Below are 18,182 nucleotides of genomic sequence, written 5' to 3'. Positions count from 1 at the left end.
GAGAGAGAGAGAGAGAGAGAGAGAGAGAGAGAGAGAGAGAGAGAGAGATGCTTCATTTATTAAGCGCTCTGGGACGTAGTCCCCTCAAACGCCAGTAAAAGTACGATATAAAAATTCGATGAAACACTTACACACCATTCAAACTGTAAGTTAATGCAAAATACAAAAATAAGAATATGTCTATTTGATCACAGCATGTGTGTGAGAATTGCATTAAGTCCTTACCAATTGTATCCACTTTAGCGAGATCAGTAAACGCAAAGCTCATGTTCTAAAAGCTTTCCCCAACAAAACGTTATAGAGACCAGACTTGAAAGTACCTAAAGATCTGACTGATCTTATATCAGAAACTATCTAGTGGCGGTAGCTACGAAGGAACGTTTATATTGTTCAATACGCGCGACTCTGAGGCACAATAAGAAAGTCCGATACAGCCTTCGTGTCCTTAACAGAGACTGCATCACGAAAAGAGGATTTCCTGAACAAGAATTCTGGTCTCTCTTCAAAAAGAAAAAGAAAGAGAAGAGAAAAGATATGAGAGAGAGAGAGAAAGAGAGAAAAACAGAGGTAAGTTTTGAAGATACGGAAAAACCGGTATTTTTGTCAAATTTTATACTGATTTTTTCAGTTTTTTTCCTAAAAGTAGAAAAATCCGTTTAGAAAAATTTATATGTACTTAATTAGAAACTGCCACATTTATTTCTTTCCGTAAAAAAGATAATTGCGTGAATTTAATAGAAGATGAATGAACCCAGTAAGCACACACACACACACACACACACACACACACACACACACACACACACATACACACACACAATCTGACGACAGGTTGAACGTGACCTGTCGACAAATCCGCAGTCATCTATGCCCGCAATCTACTGTTGCTCTGTCGACAGAATTTGCAAACAGAATCTGACAGCAAATTGTGTATATATCCTGTATATTTTTAAATAATTGCAATGCAATTTTATATCGATTACACGGTGATTACTACATCATTACAGATGATGTTTTATTAAAACTTTGAACTCTATAATAACACTCTAATTCTTGTATGTGTTTTTATTCCACAATCTCTGACCTTTCTTTTCTGACAGTTTTTTTTCTTTTTATTTATGCAAATGTTAAATACAAGGGAAATAAGAAGTAAACTATACATAAATAAATGAAACTATAGTTTATTCTTAAAAAAAAAAAAGAAAAATTTAAAAACATTTTCTCTTAAAATATCTTTCGTTTATGTATCAAAAACTGCAATTTTTCTATAAAAAAATCCTTTTTTCCTGTTTTTTTCAGCGATTTAAAAAAAACCAGCTTTTTAAAAATTATAGACAAAGAAAGACAAAGAGAAACACAAAGAGAGAGAGGGGGGAGAGAGAGAGAGAGAGAGAGAGAGAGAGAGAGGACGAGGACACCGTGGTCTGGCATAGTCAGCGAATGAATATTTGTCGAACGTGCATCCGCACGTGCATGCAATACGCCCACTGTTGGCGTGGCTCTAGACGAATAACGAATGTCGTATAGCGGGTGTTGTATTTGTCGCTACCGGCTACGCAATATCGTTCATACGTTCGCTTTATTCGCGTCGATACGTCTGTTGATTTAAGCGTCTCCGCCGTCGACAAACGGTCCTGCAGGCATTTGACTCCGAAAGAACGTGAACGCTATTCGTCCTTCGACCACTCGCGGTCCCGAAGGCGACCGCGGAAATAAACCGTACGAGCGCGTCGAAAACGCGTAGTGTTCCGTAAATATCACGTAATAATTAATCGTTTTCGCCGGTGAGACACAGACACAGACACAGATATACACACACACACACACAAAGCGATATATACTGTGTCGAATAATTGATAATATAAATGCGAGCACGCGCACGCGCGCGGGATTATTTGTTTGGAACGTATTGTAGTCGCACACGAGGAAAAAGCATGAAGTTCCTCGTGTTCTTGGTGGATTTTGCCGCGCGGTCTAATTATCTCGGAATTTTCACGAGTACTCTCAGTAAATTGAAAATTTTCGCAAATACGAAATACAGCGGCAGCGAGGTTTAAATCGGGAGTTAAATTGCCGCGCATGTGCAATTTTCAAATGCGCATTATTAATTTTAAAAACGGTGGCACCGAAAGCACACGCGCGCATTGTATTACAACACAAGCGTTCAACAAAACCGTGCGCGCGTGCACGCAATTTCGAATCGTGCCATAATTAAAAAAGTCAGTCCACCGCGAGAAGACGGTGGCTGTCGTAAAATTTCACACACGTGCTGAACAGACCCAATTAGAAATTTGTCCCATGGTCCTGGTCAGGTTAATCTCAATCAGTTGAATGGTTTGTACAAAGTTTGACGTTACAATTACTAATTGCACACAGAAAAACATTATTCTACTGCAGAAAAAAAACGATTTCTCAATTTACTCTCCTTGTCTCAAGTAATTGTTACCTTCAACAAAGAACTTGTTCTCGATAATAATTTCCAAATATACACAAAGAGAATATTGTAGTATATATTATAAATATGATTTGTAAATTTTTAGTAAAATTTACAATATGATATAGATTTGTAGATTATATTGATATAGTAGTCCGGCAGTAGACTATTGTAATTTTTACTACAGTATTCTTTCCGTGTAAACATCACATATTTTAGAAGAACTCATATATATAAAAGGAGAATTCTTTTCATACAAATTTCTTATTCAATTTCTACAGAAATATTATAAAACTTTCTCGCAAACTACATCTTCTTGTTGTTCTAATAAACAAGTACATACAAGTACTACACAAACATTATACATGTAAGGTTATTATTATTAACACTATATATTGAGAAAAAATATTGAAATTTTTATTTGTGGAATATAAAAAATACTTATATAAAATAAAGTTTGTTTTTGTTATAAATGTAGTTTATTTTTATATAAGTAAACTTTATATTCTACAAATAAATTTCCAAATATTTTTTTCTCAGTGTAACATTTACTACAAAACTGGTTCATTTGATTATTAATTCTTTCATACTGTGATTATAGTTACAAATACCAAATAACTTTTTTCTCCGCACACGTATTAAGCAAGCAGAATTTTTATTTTAATTTGACACTATTGATTGGTTACAAGACTTATTGGGACTCAGAAGTGTATTTTGAATGAATTTTATGCTTATGGCAAATTTACGATACATTTGCGGATATATAAACTTATGAAATACATGAAATAGGTAACGTTTACTTGAATGCAGCATGCATTTTTCCGTGTATAGGATCGGGCGTCGCAAACTAGATAACTGATTGGGATCAACCTGATCAATGCCATGAGATAAATTTCCAGTCGAGAGGTGAGTAATGGGAGACGCGTGCAACATCGTGGATTCGACAAACTCGCGTATACACGACTCATCTGTCACTAGATAGTGATGGATCGCCGCTTTTCGACTTCTTATGTGAAAAGTCACGAGCCTCGTGAAGAAAAATTCTCGATACCACGCGTTGTCGTCGTCGTCAAAGACGAAGTGAACGCAACATGGAAATAAGAACGACGATCGAGAAAGTGAAAGAAAGAGAGAGAGAGAGAGAGAGAGAGAGAGAGAGAGAGAGAGAGAGAGAAAGAAAGAGAGAAAGAGAGAGAACTCGACGGGGTTCGTTATCGATCTACGGAACAGCCGTTATCTCCCTCGTGGAGACATGCCGTCTACATGTCTCGCGCAGTCTCCTTTCGCGAAAATGCGAGAGACGAAAGGACGAAAGTAAAGGAACTTGGGATTTTTTGCCAAGCGGAGAGGGGGGCGTAATTGCTGAGTCTTCCGACTGGTAGATAACAATCTCGCTTCTTCAAGGCGCAGTGAAAATAAATCGCGACGAATTTCGTTTCTGAAGGATACAACGCTCATAGTCGGAAAGGTATCGCGGAACTCGTGTCGCGCGCGAGACGTCACCGGCGTGATTGATCGCTGCGTCAGCTGCGTTTTGACAGGCAGAGGATCTCCTGTAATCCTAACAGGATAAATCTTCCTGGAAGATTCCTCTTCTTTTTTTCGCAGGGAGCCTCATATCTTCTCACGCTCAAGCCTGGCAGCTTGAGAAGTTCCGCCGACGTCGGCCGCCGTGCATCGATCGATTGATTCGTCGATCGATCGATCGAGATCCATCGAGGTACTAGGCGAACACGAAATATTTCACGAGGCAATTCGGCGCCGCGACTGAAGTAGGATGCATTTGCAAAAACTTCGGGCGAAGTGAACTTAGCGAGATTGCGGGTCCGGCGCTCGCAGAATCGCGAATTCGATCGCTCAACGGCGCGCTTCTTATGGCGGTTTTCTTGCGACACGGAAGACGACGATTGATTTATAGCGATGACACGATACAAGACGGATGAGGCGAAACGACAGTCTCTCGCGGCGTGTCACGTTAAAGCCTTCGCGCGATATGGAGCTTCAGTCCGATATCATCTCGGCTTCATCTCAAAGCGACTCGCGCCGCCGTGACTGCAAAATTGATCTGTTCAAGGCGTGGAATAATTCCTAAGCCACTTAACCCACGGGAACACCAAGCGCGGTCATTAATTTACCGCCGCGTTTCCCCCAGACAATCGACGTACACTTGACGCGACGCCGATCAGCACACACTTTGGTGAGTGAGCGAACAGTACCGCGCGCCGTAATCGCCGCCTTCGGAAATTTCGCCCCAGTTTCGGCAACTCGCCGGGCCAGCCGGGGGATCGACCGATATCGGACACACCGTGCTCGGTTTTGTCCTTCCCGCTGTGCAGACAACCGCGGAGGATTAATCCCGTTAGGTTAGCCCGGGCTTGCGCGCGGGCCACGCTCGACTGTGACTGATGAATGAAATCCGGGGTGGCCGACCTTATTTTGCGTCAGCCGCGTCCTCCATGCGGCATCCGCGAGACCCTCCTCGATCACCCTCGCGCGCGTGTCTCCCTTGCCAGTCCCTCCTCCCCTTCGCCACCCCCACGACCTCTCGACCCATCCTCCTCCCCTGCGCTCCGCGGTCCCTTCCGCAGCGCAGCCATCTCGCACCATCTCGCCGAGAAGCTGTACCCATACAGTCTGCCGCACCACTGACGTAACCCCTCTGACGTCACACGTGGAGCTGGCACACCACCTCTGCATCCCCCGCGACGAGGACAACGTCCGCCGTCTCGCTCCCTCTCGTTCTCCGGGTGGTCCCGTAACCGCCGCGTTTTTACTTGCTTATCATTGACGTTCGTCAACGATGTTTGCTAATCGCTATGTATATGTATTGTAATTACAGCGGTATTTAGCCGTAACTCCGGCTTTTCGGCTTTGGCAAGCGACAGATGACAAGGGGAGGTTCTGCTTTGAATAGCCGAATAATAGAAAGTTTTCATGAATTCGTCTCAAAGCAACGAATATATAATATCCGACCACACTATTTATCATTGTGTCAAATATAGAAAGTTATTAACAACATGAAATTTCTGTATTTTTTGTACTGAGAGAGCGGTGTCCCCAGACGTCTCTAACTGGTGGGCGACATTACAGCTTGTGTAATAATCTGAAACAAATGGGGCAAGAAGATTTAAAAGCTGTATTAAATTTGCTGGAGGACAAACACAAATCCCTTGGAAAATTTCCAAAATTAATGTTTGTCTTGGGACATTAAATAAAAACGAGAGAGAGAGAGAGAAAGAGAGGAAAAGTACTTGTAAGTTCGAAGTGTCACCATTTTGTCCAATTCCGACTGTCTGCATGGAATAAAGGTTCATCCTCCAGCAAATTTAATACAGTTTGTTAATTTTCTTATCCCATTCGTTTCAAATTATTACACAAACTGTTACGTTGCCCATCAGTTAGACGTAGCGTTTAGCACAGAAAATCTAGACGACGCATATTTTCATATTATCTTCATATTTTTTCTTAATAGAAGAATAATTTTTTTATATTGAAAAGAATGAAATAATATGATCAAAATTCTATATTGATATCTTTACTAATTTCTTTGACAAAAATTCGTAAACACCTATTTCTTCAAAATTAGAACCTACCTAAATTAGAACCTACCCATATCTCTCGAATGACTATGATTATTTTGTTTTTGGATGTCTATTTTAATTCTCTAATTTGGACAATGCATTCACAATCCCAAAAACCCTTATATTATATATTAATTTTTATAGTAAATGCTCAAGAAGTGTTTGATTTGTAAAAGTTTCTCTTGATTGTTGAAATTGAGCTTTCCCGGGGGCACCACTTAATCATACGAGGGTCAAAGGCGTAATGGGTGATCGAGGCGTAATGACGCATGCTCGACATACCGATTGTGTCGGCCGGTTCGCGTCACATTGAGACGAAGCGAAGGGGATGGCACACGAAGAATACTATTTACGCATTTGTGTCGACGGTGACACGTGAATGTGCGAGAATGGGAGAGAGAGTCTCAGGAAGCAAATCCGTTTAGGACAGCCGAGGCTGAGCCACCGTCCGTAATCGTCGCACAATGTCGCGCCCGCCGCTTTCAACGTTACAAACGTTTACACACGCGAATGAGCTAGTCGAATTCAAACGCGAACAACATTAGGACGTAAGGCGATTTTCGTCGCGCAAAGTTACGTGACAGTGGTCGAGTTAATCGTGCCTGGACGCAATTTTACAGGTGCAGTCGCTGCTCCCTCTCCCGGAACTTCCGCCGGCGCTCCGCAACGACAGGCAAACAAGAACGGAAAAGTTCGATCGTACGTTGGCGCTTCCCTTCCCGTCCGTTCTTTGTGTTTCTTTTACGACCCGTAAATTCGCGACGGCGACCAGGATTGGTATCCGCGTCCCCGGTTACGTATCGGTCGCGTCACGACCTCGCTTTTCGCTCGCGCGAAAAAGTGCTGGCCGCGATAGCTGGCGCAGCGAATTGCCGACTTTCCCCGACTTTCCTCCCTCCCTTTCTCCGCTCCCCGGAGCTACGAATCGCGGGTTAAACGCTACAATTTTCTCGCGGCAAGTTGACCAATCGCGCATCGCGCCGATATTAAATTCCTCGCGAAAAATCACGACTCGTCGGAGCGATCACGCTAAATCGGTTCCCGACTGGCCCTACCGGAAGAATACATGAGTTAACGGGGATTCGGGAGGAATCCCGGTTCCGCCAGATCGAGCACTGAACGCGCGCGATATTAGAGATTGATCGGAAGAATTCTCGAGTCGAAATTTTGGCCCCATGAACCTTAAATTCTGCAACGCAATAGGAGCTGAGTTAGCAAAGTAGGTTTAATTCTAATGATACAATTTACTCCTATTTTGGCTCTGATGATGTCCGAAATTTCCTTTTTTATTTTTTAGCGTTAAAATAGATTGTATTGTAGACTGCAGAATAGTGAGGCTCAAAGTAGAATCAAAATTTCGAATTGGGTAGATTAAATAGAATCAAAAGAGGTTGATATAGGTTTCAGATTATTAAAATAGGTGTTGAATGGAATAGTTAGGAATATTTAGTTGCTTCGAAAGAATTTCGTGAACTTAATAAAATATCCGTACCCGCAACAACATAGTTTGTTGATATGGGATATCAACTGACTCAGTAGTGAGAACAAATGATTTGTTACTTTCAACTTGCTGCTTTAAACATCACTTCTGTAATGGAGACACAACTAACTCAATCTAATCTAAATAGACGAGAACAAATGTGATTTGTATCTCAAGCAATGTGTGTTTGTTAAAATGACAAATGATGAGAAATAATTTGTAACTGCTCGATTTGTTTTCCTAACGATCATTAAACAGCAAACATGCTCTAGTTCTTGCCGATTTTTCTCAGTGTATGATAGTTGCATTACTCTAATTATCTTTGTGTGACGGTAATATATATGGTATTGATATGGTTCAGTTATATTCCTAAGTAGATATAAAAATAGGCTCAAAATTTCGATTCGGCTCCTTTTTGTGCCCCTCTGTTCTTGACACGCGAATAATACGAACACATTCGAGAAGGAAGGAGTCTGCGGAGCGTCGGGACGAGATTCGCTCGCGGCTCCAATTTGCCATCACGTCGGTGTAACGTGTTTAACTTGTGGGTCGAAGCTTAGATTGAGTTTCGCCCGGTTGCTCTCACCCTGGAGTTTATAGTCCACGCTCTTTATCTTCTTCTACTTCTCTCCTCTCACCTGCCTTCGTTCTCTTCCCATCTGCCGCCTTTAAATATTCCGTCTTCTTCCGTGTTGGTATAATTTTGCGCCGCCGATAACGTCCTGTTCAATTTAATTTGTACACGGAACAAAAAGATATGGTGCACGTAACAAGGAAATTTAGTTGTTTTGAAAGAATTTCGCGAACTTAACAAAATATCCGTACCTACAACAACATAGTTTGTTGATATGGGATATCAACTGACTCAGTAGTGAGAACAAATGATTTGTTACTTTCAACTTGCTGCTTTAAACATCACTTCTGTAATGGAGACACAACTAAACCCAATCTAATAGACGAGAACAAATATGATTTGTATCTCAGGCAATGTGTGTTTGTTAAAATGACAAATGATGAGAAATAATTTGTAACAGCGACTGCTCGATCTGTTTTCCTAACGATCATTAAACAGCAAACATGCTCTAGTTCTTGCAACCAATTTTTCTCAGTATATGTTAGTTGCATCACTCTAATTATCTTTGTGTGACGGTAATATATATGGTTGATATGGTTCAGTTACACTTATTGAGAAAAAATTGTGTTAAGCTGACAAAATACCGGTACTAGCAAAAAATATTTTGTTGATATGGGATAGCAAGTGACTTCGTAGTAAGAACAAATGATTTGTTATTCATTGCTCTAAATAATTTTCTATAATGGAGACAATGAACCTAACCTAATCTAAATAGACGGGAACAAATGGAATATGTATCTCAGATAATGTACGCTTGTCAAAGTGACAAATGAGGGAATTTTTCTCAGTATACTTTGACATATCGACTAGATCAATATAATTGTGCGTGATCTGGTTGTGGTAATCAGAAATCGATTGGAATGACACTTATCCTGGATACAATCTGGTTGAAGCAATCAGATATCATCACTGTCACTCAGCAATTGTTCTATGGTTGCAGCAACCACATAATTAGCTGTTCTGTATTGTACTATTGATTTGATGAACACAACTAGATTTATGTGACCAATCAGACTGTTTTTCCCGTGTGTGTGTGACTCCAGTGGGTTCTCTCTTTCCTTTTTCAGGTGAGAAACTGTGGATTGCTATAGTAGAATCTCGGCCCCAGGAGTGGCCCGGGGGTGGTTACCCTGGGGACCTCGGGGAGGCGATCGCGCGAGGACGAAGTGGCTGAGACCGACAAAGGACACGGGAGGCGGAGGAGGAGGCCGCTATGAACGCCAGCGTCAACGTCGAGAGGAACTCTTGGCGGCTGCCTCCCGACGAGACCGTCCAGGTCGCCGATCCCCGTTCAAAATCAGCCCAGGTAAAAGAGGTAAATCGCTCGACCAGCTCTCACCAAGTGGTCCCTTCTCGTTATTCCCAACCATCGAGTTCCCGTCGTGGACTGTACGATCAGGTTTAGATGCATGTAGGTGCACGATCGATGAAAGTCGACATTGCGATACCGATCGTTCGTTAGTGTGCGCGTATTGGTTTACAAAAAGATTCAACTTTTGCGGCGGAGAAATGAAATTGACAAGCAGGGGATCTACTACTGGAATTCTCCGAAGAAGTTTCCGAGCGGAAAGTCGATCGCGATCGGAACGAGCCGAAGATTCTCATGTCGTAATCGTAAAAGATCGCTTGTTACAGTGCGACGGTGGACCGAATTCCAAGAGAAACAGACAGAGACAGACAGACAGACAGAAAGAGAGAGAGAGATTCGTAATAGAGCGAACAGACGCGGAGACACAATCGCGATCGGAAACTCGCTGGTCGGAAACCGCGTTTCCGCGATCGGAATCGTAAATAGTTCCATAATAGTTCCCCTGCATACTGTGCGTAACAACATTCAAGGATGCCAAAGTCGGTGTGTGTGGAGAACGTAGACGGTGTCGATATGTTGATGTGGTAGTAAATGGTCGGTGTGGTAGATTGTTTAGTGTAGACGTGCGACGGATTTGTGGATGCGTAGAATCGACTCTTGTGAGTTTGTCGTTCGTCCAAGTAAATCAGGATTACGCATAAATTTTATTAATCTACGTCCACACGTAGACAAAACGGTATATGAAGTGTCATCAATGTAGAAAATGAGAAATCTATTTAAAGAACGTACGGCTCGCTCAAGAATCGATTGAGAAAAGTTTATATTCTTATTTAACTTTTAGAATCCTGATGTAAATTTAGGAAAGTTGTTTTCCAAACAAATTAGAGTCCACAGAATTCTCTGATTACATTCGTATACCTACGGAGAGCTAAGTTTATCTCTTTAATGATTAATTTGTCATATAATGAGATGAAAATTTCATGCAACTTGTCGTCTCTTTTAAACGTTACATTTATAATTAAATGTAACGATGTTATATGAATTTCTTCAGTGGTGATTAAAAATGAACGTGCGATTCTCCCAGCGCGGTTTTGTTTTCTAATAAACATATTTAAACTTTTTTCTCTTTATTGCTATCTTCGTTGAAGAATTTTGGAAAACGGAAAAAACAAAATTGAACTAAGTTAATTTAATTGAAAAGAAATAGATTTGTCCAAAATCATAACAAATGTTCAATATAGGCACATTCTATTCTAATGCATTCCCGTGTACCAAAAATTGTTATATCCACTATAATATCCTAAGGGTCAGTTTATCCAACCTCTTGCTAAGCTAACTAACAGTTAAATCTTATGTCTGTTTCTACCTAATTTAAAGGAGAAACAGACGTATGAGTTAACTGTTAGTTAGCTTAGCAAGAGGTTGGAAAAACCGGCCCTAAGAGTTGCTCATATTGAATATTTGTTATGATTTTGGACAAGTCTATTTTTTTCAATTAAATTTATCTTGATTAGTTTAATTTTGTTTCACGCGAGATTATTATTAATTGTTTGAATTATTGTTTGAATAATCTTATTTGAATAAAATTTTATCTTTCATCGCTCAAATGTGTCTTTCTTGAAAACTATTCGCTTCTTCGAAATTAGACAAGAATATTTTTTCGAAAAAAGTTTGAGAAATCTTACAAAGCGTCTAAAAATAAAAAACCTATCCATCTCAAAGTTTGGGGATTAAAAGATTTAGAAGTAGTTTATTCTCTGACATGATATGAAAAATGTATCAAATCATTCTAACGACCTTTTAGTCGTTATAAAAATGATTACAAAGATTATGAAAAGCTCATAAACAATATAAAAGTTACATTTAAAAAATGCATTTTAGACTCTAACTTTTCTAATTTCGGAAATGAATATCTCAGCAAGAAGAAAAACAATTTATATGAACTTATAGAACTATTTTCACCTAATCTATGTGTGTCTAAAAGATTGTCCACCTTTACTGAAGCTGCACAACTGTCTCATAATTTAATTATCCTTTTGTCGTATATTTTATTTTTGCAAGGCTCCACATAATTTACATTGTCCACACAAAAAACGACCGTGCACAGGTAGAGGAAACGTAAACAATCCGAGTAGACGTAATCCTGAAATCTACGGCACAACCCTGAGAATAAATTCACACATTAGACTTGATAATTCCACCTACGGATGCTCGATCGATAACGAGCCGCGGCGGGTCCCCGCGGTATAACTCGTATATTGACGGTCCCTTGTTTACGATAGTTGGGAGGATAATGCTCGATGTAAAATTCTAACGGACATTACGAAGCGTCGGGGCGCATTTCGATATTGTCCCATGCCGGACGATATCAGGTTCGAGAGTCTGGATCATTCGGCGATTAAACCCCTCGCGAGCTCATGCGCGCACACACACACACACACACACACACACACACACACACACACACACACACACACACACACACACACACACACACACACACACACACACACACACACACACACACACACGCACATCCATACACACCCACGCACACCCAACGCGCACGACGTTCGCAGGTGTTGCAGAATAACCTGTATTAAGCAGCGCATTAGCGACCACTCGACGTAATAGTCCGAACGACGTGGTTACGTCGTGTACAAACTATGCGTGGTATAACTCGGCACGGAGAGAGAGAGCGTGTATCATACTCGCGGTAGTCAGCACAGCAAACTATTGAGCAAACATTAAATATTCATACAACGTTCGAACCCGTCGATCGATAACCCGACTTTAAATTGGCACCCGTGCCGACGTACGCGTCAATTATGTCGCGTTCGCCTGTTCATCGGACAGGCGAGAAGGGTATCTTGGCGAGCGTTTAAACGAGCGCTTAAATAAACGTCTCATTAAGGTTCCGGTTCCGCAATTTGTTTTAACTGGAATTTATCTCGTTCAAGGCCTATTCAGACCAGCTGGCACACTCGCATTATTCATATGCAGAAGGAAACCGATTAATCCCATGAGAAACGTGTCTAATGTAAGAGGCGGCCTTTTGCTGCACGGATCATGATTTGTTGATCTCCTTATGCATACGCAATGTATGATTGTGCAAATTTGTCTGCATAGGCATTTAATCTTTCGTTACTCGCGCGCCTTTTTGGAACGAGAATAGTCACAGATCACCTGAGAGATAAAATAAAGTTGCTGAATATAGAGAGATTTGGGGAATTGCAGTTCTAACCACCACGATGTAGTGCGATTTGTGAATTTCCTTCAATACTATTCTACATAGTGATCCGTTTCTATGTTAAACGTCATTAATGTCTAGTGAGCGAATGACTTGATCTTCAATGTGTTCTTTGCTTCTTGTTTCTTTCTCTTTCTCAAACTTTAAGCCCTAAATTAGAAAAAGATAGAAAACAAGAAACATAAAACAAAGAGCAGATTGTAGATTAGGATTGTGTTGAAAGGCAAGCGAAAGGCAAGCGAAAGGCAAGCATGTTCTACGGAGACAGGAGAGATAGGAGGATAAAAAAGATAGCGCATGTCTCTCTAATCTTCACTTCACACTTGCTGCACTAAAGAAATTCGGGCTGCACCTCGCAAGTGTGCGCGAGTAACGGAAGATGAACGAGTTGGACTGCAGTTGAAATAAATTGCAGGAACAGGCCCAAGTCGACATTCGTTTCCCCGAACGCGAAAACGTGAAAACGCGACACGTATCAGTCAATAAGAAGCCGTTCGCTTAGATCGCGCGATAACGAGGTGGCAGCGAGCGCGTTAATTGAGTCGTCGGAGACGGCGGAGAAGAGTGGCACAAGTTAGCTACTCCACCTCGATGGAGATATCCAAGTTCGCGAAGTCGCGGAAGCGAACAATCCGTGCGCGGGTCTCCTTGAAGGACGCCGCGGTCCTACGCGGTAATACGCGTTCTTTATCCGGCCTCTTTCGTTCGAGTTTACGAGCACTTGCGAACTCCGCGAGAGTGTCACGAAAGTTTCGTCCGCCATCTATTGCGATGCTCTCTTCCGCGGCTGCGTGAGCGCGCGCGCCAAGTAGTTTAATTATATTTAAATTAACTAGCCGTCCGGAGCAAAGCCAACGAGCCGACAATGTTCCCGTTCTCGCGGAACGACTCGTCCCGAGGATCGCGCTCCCGTCGCGGCGAAGTGAATCCAGGCTTTCATCAATGGTTCCGCGCGATTGTAGCGAAATCTCGGCAGCTTCTCCTCTTATGACGAGATGCCATGTCTCGTTTTTGGTCAGAGATGACGAGACAAATCTTGAGATGAAATTAGTCGGCGAAAGGTATTACGCTGCGAAGATCACAGTAACAAATAAATAATGCGTGAGTAAATATCGCGCGACGTAAACGCAATTTTGTAAAGAGTAACGGAGATTCTCAAGTCGCGTGCCGATTAATTAAGAAGTGGAAGCGTACAGTGGGTCTGGATTTAAGCGCCCGACTGCTCGTGTACAGGTAGAACTCAATAGGAAACTAATGTGCGAACAACCACGGTAGTTTTTGGGATCTCAATTGAAGGAAACTGATCAATCAGTACGCGCAATGCAGTGAGACGAGCTTTGAACACAATTAATTCAATTTGATTATTGTTTAAGCTTCACCGTTTTGTTCCACGATTTGTGCTACGATTCTTATGATGTATTACTTCGGTTAAACGCCTGTATTTGCTGTTTCTATATATAGATCAGATAATAAGTCTAAGACATGTCTAAGACTGCCTACGAAGCTCGTCCTATCGTATCGCGCGCATCGATCGACCAATTTTCTTTCTTGTTAATATCTCGAAAATTGCCGTGGTAGTTTACGAAATGGTAGAGAAATTTTCTATGTTCAAATTCAAAAAAGTTCTACCTGTATATAAACGGGTGAACACCTAAGTCCAGACGTGTGGGTGTACAGACGAGCACGAACGAGCGTCGAGAGACCGGGATTCATTATGCAGGCTGCCAATGCGCGCACCTCTTCTCCCCCCCCCTCTCTCTCTCTCTCTCTCTCTTTCTTTCACTCGCGCGTGCTATCTTTCTTTGCCCGTATTGTCCTGCAAATCGCCTGGGGATCCACATTCGAAGAACGTTCTCGCACGTAGTCGATATTGTTCCACCTGAATGCTACATCACGATTCCCTCGCGAGCGTCTCAGACGTTCCTCTGTTCCCTTCCTTCCTCCTCCTCCTTTTTTCCCTCTTCTCCCGACGACTCTCGTGGATGCTCGCTCGGGAACTTATTACAAGACGAATGACGTAGACTCGATGGTGCTCCGGGCACTTTGTCCGCAATGTCGGAATGTTTTCCGCAAGAGCAAGACCTCTCCTTCTCTCTCCTTCTCCTTCCCTCCCCTCCCCCTCTCTCTCTCTCTCTGTCTATCTCTCTCTCTCATCCCCTTTCCCTCTCACGGGCACACCGCAATTACACGTTGGGGAATTTTCGTGATTGTCACGACGAGAAAATTAAGAGCGACTATTGCGCCGCGCCCGGCCTCAACGACGGATATTTAGTGTGACGAAGACGCGAGGTTTCTTATGCAAATTTCGCGGCTGCATGCAAATGTATTCAGGCGGCCCGTTGCGCCCCCGAATTTGTCCTACAGAGAACGCGTTTAATACACACCTAAGCGCGACGCACGCTGCCAACGATAAAAATTATTATATCCCACCCCTTTCCTCGTAGAAACTTCGTTTTCTAGGATCTCGTTATGTAGCCACTACGAAACGCCAAAAGAGTCGTCGCACTTTATCTGCCGATAAAATGTCTGTCATCGATCGTAACCGTGTTTCGATCCAATGGTTCTAATTGGAGGGACGGGGAGCGAGGCAGCCTAGGTGGCAAGGATCTCGCCCGGCGCGGAAAAGGCCGACGTTTCTCACACAACAGCTGCGCCTTAACGACCACTGTCGCACTTATCGCGCCGATCCATTAGCAGAACTACCGGCGCAGCAATCTCGCAGACCGTGTCCGCTCGCCCTTTGCTCACCTTTGACTTTTACCTCCTACCTTGGCTCTACGAGTCGATTAGAGGAACGAGCCGTCGCTAGGCAAAGCGCCTTCCGGCCGGCGCGACCCGCTCTTTGACGGCCGACTCTGATAAGAGAATTCAAATTCAGGAGCCGTTCTTGAGAGAAGCGGCAAATAATAATACATTTTTAAACGCCATTTAAACGTTCATTATCGTGTTCACGGTGGACCAAGTCGCGGCGGGATTTCATTGTTCAGGCTCGCGTTCGACCGGACTGCGACGTCAAACCATTCTCAACCCTCTCCTTGAAGTCAATTCTTATTCCCGGTGAACTTGATTCCTGCTGCTCGCAAAAAAGGAAAAAAGAAGACAAAGGCGATCGAACGATTTGTCAACAATCCGATGGGACGTAACACACAGTGCAATCGATCGCCCTTCTCCCTCCTCCCCCGCCATTCGTGTGCCACCTCTCATTCGTATGCAACTTTCGCGGAATCCGGCCGCGAGATCTGCAAGTGTAAACAAATTTATCACCCGCCACGTCGGTGAGTGGAAAGTAGGAAGACAGAACCGGCGAGAACAAGGGGCAACGACGGCAACACGGCAGAGGGACTCAACGACGACAGAACCGGGAAACTCCTGTTATCCGGCTGCTCGCCAGCGACGCACACAGACCTAGAATAACTTGATTATCGGGCTACCTGGTAACACCGCGGGTTCGCCCGCTAGCTAGTGGGAGCCTAGAAGAATGGAAAATGGAGGCGGTGTGTGACGGCGACGTGTGGCTACGTTTCATCCCTTTGATTTGTACGTGCGCGCACTCTAACACACACACACACATATATATATATATAATATGTGTGTGTAGCTTGGCAAGTCACCCTTACATGCTCGGCGAAGCCGCTCGTCGCCGCAAAACCAACAACGCTATTTCACTCGTCCGTGCCAGCGGTATCTGCTCATGTGTGACGTTAGTTCTCCAAGTCACAGGGACCTTTCGACAAATTCCACGACAAAAGGGTTAAACGTCGCGCTGCACCTCGGACAGAGCCCGGCTTTATCCGACGTGGTGAAACGCCGGGCGCGATCGATGGGCGCGATACTTATCATCCGCGCCGTTTATCTCCGTTATCGCGCGCGCATTGTGTCGTGCACAGCCCAAGAGAGAGAGAGAGAGAGAGAGAGAGAGAGAGAGAGAGAGAGAGGCGAGGGCCCCCCTGTGCAGCCGCCGAGGACAGGAGCTTGCCCGAAACGTTTGGTCGGTCACGCCGGGCGGGCCTGTAATTCGCGTGGACGCGCGCTCTGGAAGACCATTATACACACCCCCTTGGGGAAAACCGCCGTGGCGAAACTGGCTGCAGTTCGGTGTGCCGGCGTCGCCGACTTGCCAGATATCCACGCGTTATTGCGCCGCGGCTGACACGTATCTCGATCCTTACTTTGACTTCCGTCCTCGTTTCTCAGAGACCGCCAGAAAGCGCCCTCGCGCCATTTGTCATCACGTTGAAACTTTCGTGAAATTATTTCCAACCAACCGACCAAGCAAGCAAGCCAACTTGGAATGACGCCGTCGTCGTCGTCCCGCGGCCACTCGACAATTATCGAAATAGATTCTCCCCTCCTGGCCCTCGGTCTTTCTGGCCCAAGTTGACGCGCTAATTTTCCGCCGAAATCGCGCGGCGCAAGCGGGGCGCCGATCGATGGAGGAGAGTTTTGCCGCGCCGAGGGCTACTCGAGCGCTTATCGGCGCAGCGCGCTTGCTTACGCTCGATTATCGGCCCTTTTGCACGACTGATCCCGTGACCCCGAGAGAGGGTCGTACGTGGGGCGGTATCGCATACGTGTGCACGCGCCTATCCCTTTGAACTTCCTGGCCTGGGTGAGGCAGAAAGAGCAAAACGCCGGTAGATAGAGGAGAGAGAAGCCCCGTCCTTTCCGCCCTCGAGAAAATCTCGTCGGCCGATGAGAAAGCGTGGCACGGTTAGTCCGACATTGTTAGCCCCGGAGCGCGGAGCCATTGACGTGCGGTTGTCGACGGACGTTCGATACGCGGAGTGACGACGTTGGCCGCGATCAGGTCGATCGGTATCGCTTGTGTTAGCGTCGTTATCGTCACGCCGGATCGGTCCTCGCGAATCGATCGCTCGCGAATAACGCGAGCAGCCGCCGACGCGCTGCTCGGCGCCGATCGGCCGTGCGATATTTCGACACGTGGCGCAACGACGCGTGTCTGTGTGTGTATGTGTATGCACGCGCGCGTGTATTTACTATATTAAATATATACCTGCACGCGGATGTGCAGAGGAAGGACAGAGAGGGAGAATCCGCGAAAGGTGGGCGGCGAGTAGGCTGAAATACTTGACAGAGCCGCGCTCGGCAGTCTGGCCGGCGCGTCCGTGCCTCTTGAACGGACGGATGAATTAATTATTGGTGTCGGGTGAAAAGAGCGTGTGATTCGTGCCATGGATCGAAAATAACGACGACGGCGGTGCGCAGTGTCGACAGTGCTGTTCGCACGAGGAAATCAACCGGTTCGGATCTTATCAACGTGACAACCGGACGAAGAAACTGCCATGGCCAACACCTCCACCGATCTCTCGGAAGATAAGCTATCAGCTCCGCCGCTTTCACACAACTTACATCTCACCTCCCGACATGCACGGTTATTGCTCGCGTCTTTCTCCTTTCTCTCCCTCTCCTCCGGTCTTCTTCCTCTCTCTCTCTCTCTCTCTCTCTCTCTCTCTCTCTCTCTCTCTCTCTCTCT

At 44.3% G+C, this 18,182-nt stretch overlaps 1 protein-coding gene across 14 annotated transcripts in view; it reads left to right on the top strand.

Annotated features, from left to right (window-relative positions):
• LOC116842214 (inactive dipeptidyl peptidase 10) overlaps nt 1-18,182 on the top strand; it is a 154,592-nt gene that overhangs the window by 103,949 nt on the left and 32,461 nt on the right. For 7 of the 14 annotated variants that reach the window (XM_032811085.1, XM_032811087.1, XM_032811084.1 and 4 more), the window contains one exon: nt 9,197-9,444. In XM_032811085.1, the coding sequence (XP_032666976.1) occupies nt 9,343-9,444 (102 nt within the window). In that variant the 5' untranslated portion in view covers nt 9,197-9,342. Of the gene's footprint in view, nt 1-8; nt 146-243; nt 568-6,635; nt 6,715-9,196; nt 9,445-16,693; nt 18,023-18,182 lie in introns of those variants that run through there. The other 7 variants (XM_032811082.1, XM_032811078.1, XM_032811079.1 and 4 more) reach the window with 5 other exon arrangements.

This window comes from Odontomachus brunneus, unplaced genomic scaffold, assembly GCF_010583005.1.
Source record: "Odontomachus brunneus isolate Ranch 3 - 2012 unplaced genomic scaffold, Obru_v1 Obru_scaffold_022, whole genome shotgun sequence".
Taxonomy (NCBI): Eukaryota; Metazoa; Arthropoda; class Insecta; order Hymenoptera; family Formicidae; genus Odontomachus; species Odontomachus brunneus.
Note: the sequence above shows the minus strand (reverse complement) of the source record. Positions and strands in the feature narration are given on the sequence as shown.